Source organism: Oncorhynchus gorbuscha, linkage group LG07 (genome assembly GCF_021184085.1).
Source record: "Oncorhynchus gorbuscha isolate QuinsamMale2020 ecotype Even-year linkage group LG07, OgorEven_v1.0, whole genome shotgun sequence".
Taxonomy (NCBI): Eukaryota; Metazoa; Chordata; class Actinopteri; order Salmoniformes; family Salmonidae; genus Oncorhynchus; species Oncorhynchus gorbuscha.
In genome coordinates, this window is record NC_060179.1 from 72493910 (window position 1) to 72506810 (window position 12901).

The following is a 12901-nucleotide window of genomic DNA, read 5'->3' on the forward strand; positions in this document are numbered from 1 at the left end:
CATTGGTTTTGTCTTGTCTTCCCACACATCTGTTTTCTATCCCATTCATTACCTGTTGTGTATTTAACCCTCTGTTTCCCCTCATGTCTTTGTCAGAGATTGTTTTATTGTCAGTGTAGTGTGATTGTTGTATAGGTGAGCGTCGGGTCCTCTTACCCATGTTTGTTTGTTTATGTTCATTTAGTGTTATGGAGCATACTAGACTTTATTAAATGACTCCATTTTACACTCCATTTGACTCTCCTGCGCCTGACTTCCCTGCCACCTATTACACCTATGCATGACAGAATCTCTGACCAATATATGAAGTCAGCAGGAGAGGACACTATGCCCATGGAGCTGAAGGAACGCTTTCAGGAACAAGCGAGGGAGCTTGACGTTATCAGCTCCGTCATGGATCACATTGTCATGAAAATGGATCGCTGGGAGAGACAGGGAGTTTCTCCAGCGCCACCACCACCACAACCGGAATCTCCCGCGAACACTTTTTCCTCTCTGGAATCGAAGATCCATTTATCCCTACCTACGGGATACAACGGAGATACTGCCGGCTGCCAGGGTTTCCTCCTTAAACTGAACTTGTATCTAGCCACGGCCTCCCCAGTACCATCTGACCGTGAGAAGAGTTACGCCCTCGTCTCATGCCTCACCGGAAAAGCCCTGGAATGGGCCAGCACTGTGTGTAGTAGGGAGGATGCGGCGCTGGACCATTTTGAGGAGTTCACCCGCCAATTCCGGATAGTATTCGATCACCCACCTGAAGGCAAAGCAGCGGGTGAGCTTCTCTATCATCTGAGGCAGGAGACAAGGAGTGCACAGGATTTTGCTTTGGAGTTTAGGACCTTGGCTGCCGGCGCTGGATGGAGCGACAGGGCCCTGATCGACCATTACCGTTGTAGTCTACGTGAGGACGTCCGTCGGAAGCTGGCCTGTAGAGACACCACCCTCACCTTCGACCAGCTGGTGGACATGTCCATCAATCTGGACAACATGCTGGCTACTCGTGGATGTCTAGATCGGGGTCTGGTTGTTCCATCCTCCCGCACCCTCTCTCCCGAACCTATGGAATTGGGAGGGATGGTGCGCAGGGAGACCGGAGGGGTTCCCGCTCGAGCACCATTCAAGGTCGCAGAGAGCACACTGCTGGTCGGTGCCGGGTTGGTTCCTCTGGGAATAGAGAGGGCAGGCAGGGCATTCTGGCGTCACCCCAGGTGAGTAGGCACCATTCTCACCCAGAGCCCTCTGCTGCACTAATGTTTGTCTCTGTCTCTTTTCCTGATTTTTCACTGCATTCCCAGTATAAGGTGCTAGTAGATTCAGGTGCGCCTGGGAATTTCATTAATAAAAGTCTAGCTCATAGTTTAGGGATCCCTATTGTTACTGTGGATATGCCTTTCCCTATTCATGCCTTAGATAGTCGACCATTAGGGTCAGGGTTTATCAGGGAGGTAACCGCACCTTTGTGTATGATAACGCAGGAGGGTCACAAGGAGAAGATTAGTCTTTTCCTTATTGATTCTCCTGCGTATTCTGTGGTGCTAGGCCTACCCTGGTTAGTTTGTCATAACCCCACTGTTTCTTGGTCACAGAGGGCTCTCACGGGGTGGTCGCGAGAATGCTCAGGTAGGTGTTTAGGGGTTTCCGTTGGTGCTACTACGGTGGAAAGTCCAGACCAGGTCTCCACCGTGCGCATTCCCCCCGAATATGCCGATTTGGCTCTCGCATTCTGTAAAAAGAAGGCGACTCAATTACCACTCCATCGACGGGGGGATTGTGAGATAGATCTCCTGGTAGACGCTGCATATCCCAAGAGTCACGTGTATCCCCTGTCACTAGTGAAGACGGAGGCTATGGAGACATATGTCTCTGAATCCCTGCATCAGGGGTTCATTCAGCCATCCATTTCACCCGTCTCTTTCAAGTTTCTTTTTTGTGAAAAAAAAGGATGGTGGTTTACGCCCGTGCGTTGATTATCGAGGTCTTAATAAAATCACAGTGAAATATAGTTACCCGCTACCTTTTTCACAAAATTGGATCTCAGGAGTGCGTACAATCTGGTGCATATTAAGAAGGGTGATGAGTGGAAGACGACATTTAGCACCACCTCAGGTCATTATGAGTACCTTGTCATGCCATATGGGTTGATGAACGCTCCATCAGTTTTCCAATCATTTGTAGATGAGATCTTCAGGGACCTGCACGGGCAGGGTGTAGTGGTGTATATCGATGATATTCTGATATACTCTGCTACACGCGCCGAGCATGTGTCCCTGGTGCGCAGGGTGCTTGGTCGCCTGTTGGAGCATGATCTATATGTCAAATCTGAGAAATGCTTGTTTTTCCAACAATCCATCTCCTTCCTGGGGCATCGGATTTCCACTTCAGGAGTGGAGATGGAGAGCGACCGCATTACAGCCGTGCGTAATTGGCCGATTCCAACCATGGTAAAGGAGTTGCAGCGTTTTTTGGGGTTTTCCAATTACTACCGGAGGTTTGTCCGGAGTTTTGGTCAGGTGGCAGCTCCCATTACCTCACTGCTAAAGGGGGGCCCGGTGCGCTTGCAGTGGTCGGCTGAGGCGAACAGGGCTTTTGAGCACCTGAAGACTGTGTTTACCTCGGTGCCTGTGCTGGCTCATCCGGATCCCTCTTTGCCATTCATAGTGGAGGTGGACGCATCCGAAGCTGGGATAGGAGCAGTGCTCTCTCAGCGTTCGGGTACGCCACTGAAGCTTCGCCCCTGTGCTTTCTTTTCAAAGAAGTTCAGCCCGGCGGAGCGAAACTATGATGTGGGGAACCGAGAGCTGTTAGCTGTCGTAGAAGCTTTGAAGGTGTGGAGGCATTGGCTTGAGGGGGCTAAACACCCTTTTCTCATCTGGACTGACCACCGCAATCTGGAGTATATCCGGCAGGCGAAGAGATTGAATCCTCGCCAGGCAAGGTGGGCCATGTTTTTCACTCGTTTTGTGTTTACTCTTTCTTACAGACCAGGCTCCCAGAACGTTAAGGCAGACGCATTGTCTCGGCTGTATGACACAGAGGAGCGGTCCATGGATCCCACTCCCATACTCCCAGCTTCGTGTCTGGTGGCGTCTGTAGTGTTGGAGCTGGACGCGGACATTGAGCGGGCGTCACGTGTAGAGCCTTCTCCCCCTGAGTGTCCAGCTGGTCGTCTGTACGTTCCGTCTGCTGTCCGCGACCGATTGATATATTGGGCTCACACGTCATCCTCCTCTGGTCATCCAGGATTAGGTCGGACGATGCGCTGTCTTGACGGGAGATACTGGTGGCCCACTTTAGCTAAGGACGTGAGGATTTATGTTTCTTCCTGCTCGGTGTGCGCCCTCAGTGCAAGGCTCCTAGACACCTGCCCAGAGGTAAGCTACAACCTCTACCCATTCCTCAACGGCCGTGGTCGCACCTGTCGGTGGATTTTTTGACTGATCTTCCACCTTCACAGGGTTACACCACAATCCTGATCGTTGTGGATCGGTTTTCAAAGTCCTGTCGTCTCCTCCCTTTGCCCGGTCTCCCTACGGCCTTACAAACTGCAGAGGCTCTGTTTACACACGTTTTCCGGCACTATGGGGTGCCTGAGGATATAGTGTCTGATCGGGGTCCCCAGTTCACATCAAGGGTCTGGAAGGCGTTCATGGAGCGTCTGGGGATCTCGGTTAGTCTTACCTCAGGTTTTCACCCCGAGAGTAATGGGCAGGTGGAGAGAGTTAACCAGGATGTGGGTAGGTTTCTGCGGTCTTATTGCCAGGATCGGCCGGGGGAGTGGACGAAGTTCGTGCCCTGGGCAGAGATGGCTCAGAACTCGTTACATCACTCCTCCACTAACCTTACTCCCTTTCAATGTGTATTAGGGTATCAGCCGGTTCTGGCTCCTTGGCATCAGAGCCAGACCGAGGCCCCTGCGGTGGACAATTGGTTTCGGCACGCTGAAGAGACCTGGGAGGCAGTCCACGTCCACCTTCAGCGTGCCATAAGGCGCCAGAAAATTGGCGCAGACCGTCGCCGCAGTGAGGCCCCAGTGTTCGCACCAGGGGACAGGGTCTGGCTCTCGACCCGAAACCTGCCCCTTCGCCTGCTCTGCCAGAAGCTGGGTCTGCGGTTTGTGGGGCCGTTTAAAGTCCTGAGGAGAGTGAACGAGGTATGTTATAGGTTACAACTACCCACTCATTACCGTATTAACCCCTCGTTCCATGTGTCTCTCCTCAGGCCAATGGTGGCTGGCCCGCTCCAGGAGGCTGAAGTGCGTAATGTTCCTCCGCCTCCTCTAGACATCGAGGGGGTTCCGGCGTACTCTGTTCGATCCATTTTGTTGTATAGGTGCGCGTCGGGTCCTCGTACCCATGTTTGTTTGTTTATGTTCATTTAGTGTTATGGAGCATACTCCGTGGACTTTATTAAAAGACTCCATTTTACACTCCATTTGACTCTCCTGCGCCTGACTTCCCTGCCACCCATTACACCTATGCATGACAATAACAAAAAATTATGGAATGCAGTGTTTGGTTTTCGACAGACATAATGGGACCCATCTTGTCCAAAAGGTTGACTGAAGTTTTCAGAAAAAGTACCTGGAAGCACCTGGATGATCATCAAGAATCTTGGAAGAATGTTCTATGGACAGATGAGTCAAATGTATATATTTTTGGACGACATGGGTCCCATTATGCCTGGTGAAAAACCAAACACTCCATTCCACAGTAAGAACCTTATACCGACGGTCAAGCGTGGTGGTGGTGGTGGTGGTGTGATGGTTTGGGGATGCCTTGCTTCCTCAGGACCTGGACGACATTCCTCAGGACCTGGACGACTTGCCTTAATAGAAGGAACCATAAATTCTACAGGAAAATGTCAGGCCATCTGTCTGTGAGCTGAAGCTGAAGCGCAGCTGGGTCATGATGCAAGACAATCATCTGAAACACACAGTCAAGTCTACATGAAAATGGCTAAAAAGCAACAAATTTGAAGTTTTGGAATGGCCTAGTCAAAGTCCAGGCCTTATCCCAATTGAGATGTTGTCGCAAGACTTGAAATGAACAGTTCATATTTGAAAACCCACAAATGTCACTGAGTTAAAGCAGTTCTGCATGGAAGACTGGGCCAAAATTCCTCTACAGCAACATGAGAGACTGATCAACAACTATAGGAAGTGTTTGTTTGAAGTCATTGCAACTGAAGGTAACACAATTGTTGTGTTATTCGTTGACTCAGGTTCCCTTTATCTAATGTTACGTTTTGGTTGAAGATCTGATAACATTCTGTATTGAAAATATTTAAAAGTAGGGCCTCCTGAGTGGTGCAACAGTCCAAGGCACTGCATCACAGTGCTAGAGGCATCACTACAGACCCCGGTTCGATCCAGCGACTGGGAGACCCTTGAGGTGCGTCACAATTTTCCAGGTTAGGGGAGGGTTTGGCCAGCCGGGATGCCCTTGTCCCATCACATTCAGCAGCTCCTTGCGGTGGGTCGGGCACATGCACGCTGACTTCGGTAGCCAGTTGGACAGTGTTTCCTCCGACACATTTGTGCGGCTGGCTTCCGGGTTAAGTGAGCAGTGCGGCTTGGGAGGGTTGTGTTACGGAGGACGCATGGCTCTCAACCTTCACCTCTCCTGAGTCTGTACGAGAGTTGCAGCAATGGGACAAGACTATAACTAACAATTCGATATCACGAAAAACTACATGTCACTTTATTTTTCAAAAGTAGAGAAAATTAAAAAGGGGCAAATACTTTTTCACAGCACTGTATATAAAATTAATGCTATATATGAATACATTTTTTAAGTTATTCAAGTAAAAATTACCTAAGTTCTGCTAGATAGCCATAGATTTTCTGTTAATTACCAAAACGACTGAAAATTCTGGTAACTTTGGGAAACTACCGGTTGCTTTGCTACCCTAATTTTACCTACCAACCAATATGTATGAGTGTGTTGTTTTTTTCCTTCAGTCAGGTCATAATTATCATGGCATCAAATCATGAACACACCCCTAGGAAGCCAACATCATATTTCTAATTACTAGACACATCTTACATACATGCATGATTATGTGAGTTATTATGATTCACCAAATGTGTACACTTATTGTATTGCATGACTTTATTTAAACTCACACAGCTAAAGTTATAATAATTATTTTGAGTTCCAGTTGGAACTTAATAGGAGGGTTAGCTAGCTTGTTAGGGGTATTGGTAGGGTTAGCTAGACAGTTAGGGCTTGTAGGAGGGTTAGCTAGATGGTTAAGGCTAATAGGAGTTTTATATAGATGGTTAGGGTTATTTAATAGGAGTGGTAGCTAGATGGTTAGGGCCATTTAAGAAAATGGTTAGCTACATAGTTAGGGGTAATGGGAGGGTTATCTAGATGGTTAGGGATAATGGGAGGGTTAGCTAGATTGTTAGGGGTATTGGAAGGGTTAGCTAGACATTTATGGCTTGTAGGAGGGTTAGCTAGATGGTTAAGGCTAATAGGAGTTTTATATAGATGGTTAGGGTTATTTAATAGGAGTGTTAGCTAGATGGTTAGGGCCATTTAAGAAAATGGTTAACTACATAGTTAGGGGTAATGGGAGGGTTAGCTAGATGGTTAGGGATAATGGGAGGGTTAGCTAGATGGTTAGGGCTAATGGAAGGGTTAGCTAGATGGTTAGGGACATTTAATAGGAGGGTTAGCTAGATGGTTAGTGGTATTGGGAGGGTTAGCTAGATGGTTAGGGGTATGGAGAGTTAGCTAGATGGTTAGGGGTAATGGGGGGTTAGCTAGATGGCTAGGGGTAATGGGAGGGTTAGCTAGATGATTTGGGGTAATATGATGGTTACCTAGATGGTTAGGGCCATTTTTAATAGGAGGGTTAGCTAGATAGTTAGGGGTAATGGGAGGGTTTGCTAGATGGGTAGGGGTAATAGGAGGGTTAGCTAGATGGGTAGGGGTAATGGGAGGGTTTGCTAGATGTGTAGGGGTAATAGGAGGGTTTGCTAGATGTGTAGGGGTAATGGGAGGGTTAGCTAGATGGTTAGGGGTAATAGGAGGGTTATGTAGATGGGTAGGGGTAATAGGAGGGTTAGCTAGATGGGTAGGGGTAATAGGAGTGTAACGGCGTTCGTCTGTTGAAGGAAGAGAGTCGGACCGAAATGCAGCGTGTTTGTTAATCATGATCTTTAATAAATAAAAACGGAAACGATACATGAAATAACTCATAAATACAAAAACAACAAACGGAACGAAAACCTATTACAGCCTATCTGGTGAACACTACACAGAGACAGGAACAATCACCCACGAAATACAAAGCGAAACTCAGGCTACGTAAATACGGTTCCCAATCAGAGACAATGAGAATCACCTGACTCTGATTGAGAATCGCCTCAGGCAGCCAAGCCTATACAACACCCCTAATCAGCCACGATCCCAAATACTACAAACCCCAATACGAAAAACAACATATAAACCCATGTCACACCCTGGCCTAACCAAACATATAACAAAAACACAAAATACAATGACCAAGGCGTGACAAGGAGGTAAGCTACATGTCCATTTAATGTTTTACTGACAGAATAATAGCAAAACAAGGAAAATTCTCCTACATGGGGTCATTTCCCACGTCCATAAGGACAAATGTTATTTTAAGTTTAGGGGTTAGGGTTAGGGTTAGGATAAGGGTTAGGGTTGGGATAAGGGTTAGGGTTAGGATAAGGTTTAGGGTTAGGTTTAGGGAAAATAGGATTTTGAATGGAAATACATTTTAGGTCCCCACAAGAATATAAGAACACTGTGTGTGTGTGTGTGTGTGTGTGTGTGTGTGTGTGTGTGTGTGTGTGTGTGTGTGTGTGTGTGTGTGTGTGTGTGTGTGTGTGTGTGTGTGTGTGTGTGTGTGTGTGTGTGTGTGTGTGTGTGTGTGTGTATGCGTGCGTGCATGTCTATGTGTATGGGTGGGGTGACTGACTTCCTGCAGAGCATGTGTGTGAGTGAGAGAGACGCAGACAGACAGTCAGCATGTGTGCAGGGCCTGCTCCAGGCATAAGCAGTCGCTTAGGGCCCCGTCCTTTAGAGGGCCACCATAAAGCATTCATATAGGCTTCATAAGCACCACATAAATGGGTCACAAATCATCTATAACTGTCTTTCATGCTCTAATAAATGTGACTAAATACATTGTTGGTTATGTCACACACTTATGCCACATTATGAATCTTTATAGCGCATGACATACGGTTATATATGATTTGTAAAGCATCTATGTAGTGCTTATGAAGTCTGTATGAAGATACTCTCCAAATAAAGCAGAACCAGCCGTTTTTATCTTGTTATGTAAGGAACTGAGAGTCTCTCAATTAGCCATGTCAGCTAGCAATGTTTAGATTGTTATTTAATCCAGCCAGCTATAAAAAATTAAAACAACTGCACAGGGCCCTGACCTCCAGAGGCCACCATTGATTTAATTAGTCTTTCTCACTCAGATATCATATTAACATGGCATAAGTCATGGAAAATGTGTACATGGAAAAATGTGTAGAATTGCAGGAAATTAGCTGTAAAATTGTAGAAAACAATTCCCTCTGCCTCAAGCCAAAAAAATTAGAATTCAATGATTGCTACATTTTCTTAACGCCCCATGGCAAAGATTGTAGAATTGCGTGAAATTAACTGTGTGAAATTAAAATGATTTGCGGCAAGGTGGGGGGGCTCCCAACCAAATCTTGCATAAGGCCCCCAAAAGGTTAGAGCCAGCCCTGCGTGTCTGTGTCAGTGAACTCTCCTCTTCTAGCGTTCCACACACAGCTGGATATTGTCCCTGTGTCTCCAGTAAGGAGGATCTGCTACAGCATCAACATCCGAACCAGAAGAGATTTAAAAAATAAACCCTGATAGATATAGGGCGAGACAGTGTGTGTGTGCATACGTTTGTGCGCATGTGTGTGTGTCTGATTAAATAAATAAACCCTGATAGATACTAGTCAGCCCTACTAGTGTTTGACTCATCTTCCATCCAAACACTTCAGACTCTTCTAACTCTTTCCCAACAGGGGCGTATTCACTCATCAATCCTCAGAAAGTTTAGCTGAAGTGCAAGGTTAGGGCTAAGCAGACTACTTGTATTTGACTGATGTTCTGACTCTTTCCTATCATATCAGGGTGTTGACTGCATATGGGCCTATTCACTCATCCATCCTTAGAAAGTTTAGCTGATGTACTGGTCTCTCGTTGATATCAGACCTGGCTCCAATCATATTTAATATATTTTAAATACTTGTGCTTTATTGAGCTTGCCTGGCGCAATGAAACCAATGGAATAGTCCCTGTCATTTTTTGCACCTGTGCAGATCATTTGTGTGATGGAATACAGATAATTTTTGGGGTGTATGTTAACCTGAGGTCACCGACTAGTACAGTACAGTGTTGACTAATGTCTCGGAGTGACATCAATTTCCACAGCTCTCATAACCCGTTATGAATGAGTACCATAAGTCTCACTATGAACCCCAAATGGAAGGTTTTTCAGTATGCGTCCCAAATGGCACCATATTCCCTTTATAGCACACAACTTTTGACCAGAGCGCTATGGGTCCTGGTCAAAAGTGGTACACTTAATAGGTACTGGAGTGCTGTTGAGGACACAGACTCTCTCACACTGGCCAGAATCTCACTATGAATCTCTAAATGGAAGGTTTCCCAGGTTGCATTGGAGCCTGTAGATTGGCTGCCGTAGTGGTGAGGTAATGTTGCTCTGGCCCGGGTCACTGGCTGATTGGCCGACAGGGGATAGCTGAGATCATGATCCCTCCTCTTTGAGAGAGAGATGCAGCTGAGGACAAGGGGATACGTGTGTGTGTGTGTGTGTGTGTGTGTGTGTGTGTGTGTGTGTGTGTGTGTGTGTGTGTGTGTGTGTGTGTGTGTGTGTGTGTGTGTGTGTGTGTGTGTGTGTGTGTGTGTGTGTGTGTGTGTGTGTGTGTGTGTGTGTGTGTGTGTGCGTGTCTACGTCCGTGAATGCGTGTGTCTGTATCCATGAGTGTGTGGCTCAGGCTGCTTGGCTTAATATCTTTTTTACACACAATAACCCATAATGCCAAGGAAAACATATTTTTTGAAATGTTTGCAAATGTATTGAAAATGAAATACAGAAATATCTCATTTACATAAGTATTCACACCCGTTACTCAATACATGTTAGAATCACCTTTGGCAGGTATTACAGCTTTGCAAACCTGGATTGTACAATATTTTTTGCACATTATTATTTTCAAAATTCTTCAAGCTCTGTCAAGTTGATTGTTGATAATTGCTTGACAACCATTTTCAAGTCTTGACATATATTTTCAAGCTGATTTGAGTCTAAACTGTAACTAGCCCACTCAAGAACATTCCATGTCATTTTCCCTGTGCTAGCGCTATTCTGTTTGTTTTTATCCCCAAAAACTCCCTAGTCCTTGCCAATGACAAGCATACCTATAACATGATGCAGCCACCACCATGCTTGAGTCTCAGTGATGTGTTGTGTTGGATTTGCCCCAAACATAACGCTTTATATTCAGGACATAAAGTTAATTTCTTTGCCACATTATTTGCAATTTTACTTTAGTGCCTTGTTGCAAACAGAATGCATGTTTGCAACAAGGCTTCCTACTTTTGTAGTATTTTGGAGTAACTACAATGTTGTTTATCCATCCTCAGTTTTCTCCTATCACAGCCATTAAACTCTGTAAGTGTTTTAAAGTCACCATTGGCGTCATGGTGAAATCCCTGAGCAGTTTCTTTCCTCTCTGGCAACTGAGTTAGTAAGGACACCTGTACCTTTATAGTGACTGGATGTATTGATACACCATCCAAAGTGTAATTAATAAATTCACCATACTAAAAGGGGTATTCAATGTCTGCTTTTTTTCATTTTTACTCATCTACTAATAGGTGCCCTTTTTTGCGAGGCATTGGATAACCTCCCAGGTCTTTGTGTTTGAATCTGTGTTTGAAATGCACTGCTCCACTGAGGGACCTTACAGATAATAGTATGTGTGGGGTACAGAGATGAGGTAGTAATTAAAAAATCATGTTAATTATTGCATACAGAGTCCATGCAACTTATGTAGAACTATGAACCCTTTTGGTTCCAGGTAGAAATAACCCCTTTGAGTTCCATGTAGAACCCTTTCCACAGAGGGTTCTTCATGGAACCCAAATAAGTTCTACCGGGATCAAAAAAGGTTATTCTTTTGGACAGCCGAATAACCCTTTTTTCTGAGCATGTAGGTTATAGGGGGCTATTTGGGACACAGTGTGGACGGTCTGAGAATTGCTATGAGATATCATAAACCTGGGGATTTAACTGCTGCAAAGTTCTTAGTTTAGCTTTGTTGTAGAGATCAGTGCTGTTATGCAATATTGCATGGCTTTCCCCAATTAGAAGTTTGGATCATGCTGAGTTAAATGTAACAGTATGATAGAGGGAATAAATAGCCTAATAGCCTGGTCCCAGATATTTCTCTACTGTCTTTTGTGCTCCTACGGTCGTTTTCATGCCAGTTGATATGTATAGGACTTAGCAAGACAGCACAACCAGACTATAGGATCATATAGAGAGGCACCCTAAAGAGTTTAGCGTGATAGGTATGAATACTTGCCTGGCTACCCAAACTCCTTGCTCCGGCCAGACGTTACGCCACACCCACAGCGTTAGTTTCTTCTCCTCAACGAGTCTCGATCTGAGTACCTCCCTGGCGATTTCTAGAACGCAAACACATTCTAACCGTTCTGATGTGTCCCAGAAAGCGATGGATTGGGCCAGAGCCAGAACACGTGGGTAAAGCGGCATTTAGAACATGTCTTATTTGGCTTTGCTACTCTGTTTAGTTACAGATGATCCAATCGCTAAATACTTAGTTTTGTACAGAATTCCTCATTTTGACGTCCCCCGAAACGACTTCAAAGGTGCCAGTCTCAGACTGAAGTATGTAGCGAACATACTGTAGAGCAGCGGAAGATCTCAGTTTAAGTCATCAGGAAAAGGGAATTACAGTCAGTCTCTGTTTATAATCACCCTCATGTGATCAGTCAAAGGGTAGGTTGATGTCATCCTTATTCTCTGTCTTTCTCCGTCCCAGCTGCTGACCGGGACTCTGGACGGGAGGCTGAGTCTGTTCCGCCCTGGCAACGCCGCCATCAGGGTCACCCTGTCATGACAACCGGCTGGATCCCATTACAACAGGCAAGCGCATTCAAAAATTTGAAAGAAAGCAAATGCTATATGAACCCAGGTCTGGACCTGACAATGACGCTTGTGTTATTTACACCATACTGTAATGGGGACCAACGGGCCTCGTTAGCTAGAGAGCTTCCTTTTATCCCATTGGCTGTGATCTCACAGTGAGGCTTTACAGAGGGATGGATGCCAGGGCCTGGAGAGTTACAGCAGCATTACTGAGACCCAGGGGCTACAGTGACATCACCATCTGACTGCACCGCTCAGCAGCCTGCGAGTCTGACACGCAGACGTTACTACATACTAACACACCCATCCACATGTACAGATGTATTTACATTAGAATGGAGACACACACAGACCTAGACAGAAAGAAAAGACTGGTATGTTCAGTACAGAACTATATATCACCTACAGTGCCTTGCGAAAGTATTCGGCCCCCTTGAAGTTTGCGACCTTTTGCCACATTTCAGGCTTCAAACATAAAGATATAAAACTGTATTTTTTTGTGAAGAATCAACAACAAGTGGGACACAATCATGAAGTGGAACGACATTTATTGGATATTTCAAACCTTTTTAACAAATCAAAAACTGAAAAATAGGGCGTGCAAAATTATTCAGCCCCCTTAAGTTAATACTTTGTAGCGCCACCTTTTGCTGCGATTACAGCTGTAAGTCGCTTGGGGTATGTC

The 12901-nt window shown here is 45.6% G+C and overlaps 1 protein-coding gene across 1 annotated transcript in view; it reads left to right on the forward strand.

Moving 5' to 3' along the window:
- The window catches only part of wdr27 (WD repeat domain 27), a 161863-nt gene extending 149165 nt beyond the window's left edge, over positions 1 to 12698 (forward strand). Inside the window, exon 25 of the mRNA XM_046357417.1 lies at positions 12110 to 12698. Within this exon, the coding sequence (XP_046213373.1) occupies positions 12110 to 12187 (78 nt within the window). The 3' untranslated portion in view covers positions 12188 to 12698. The remainder of the gene's footprint in view (positions 1 to 12109) is intronic.
- Positions 12699 to 12901: the final 203 nt, after the last annotated feature.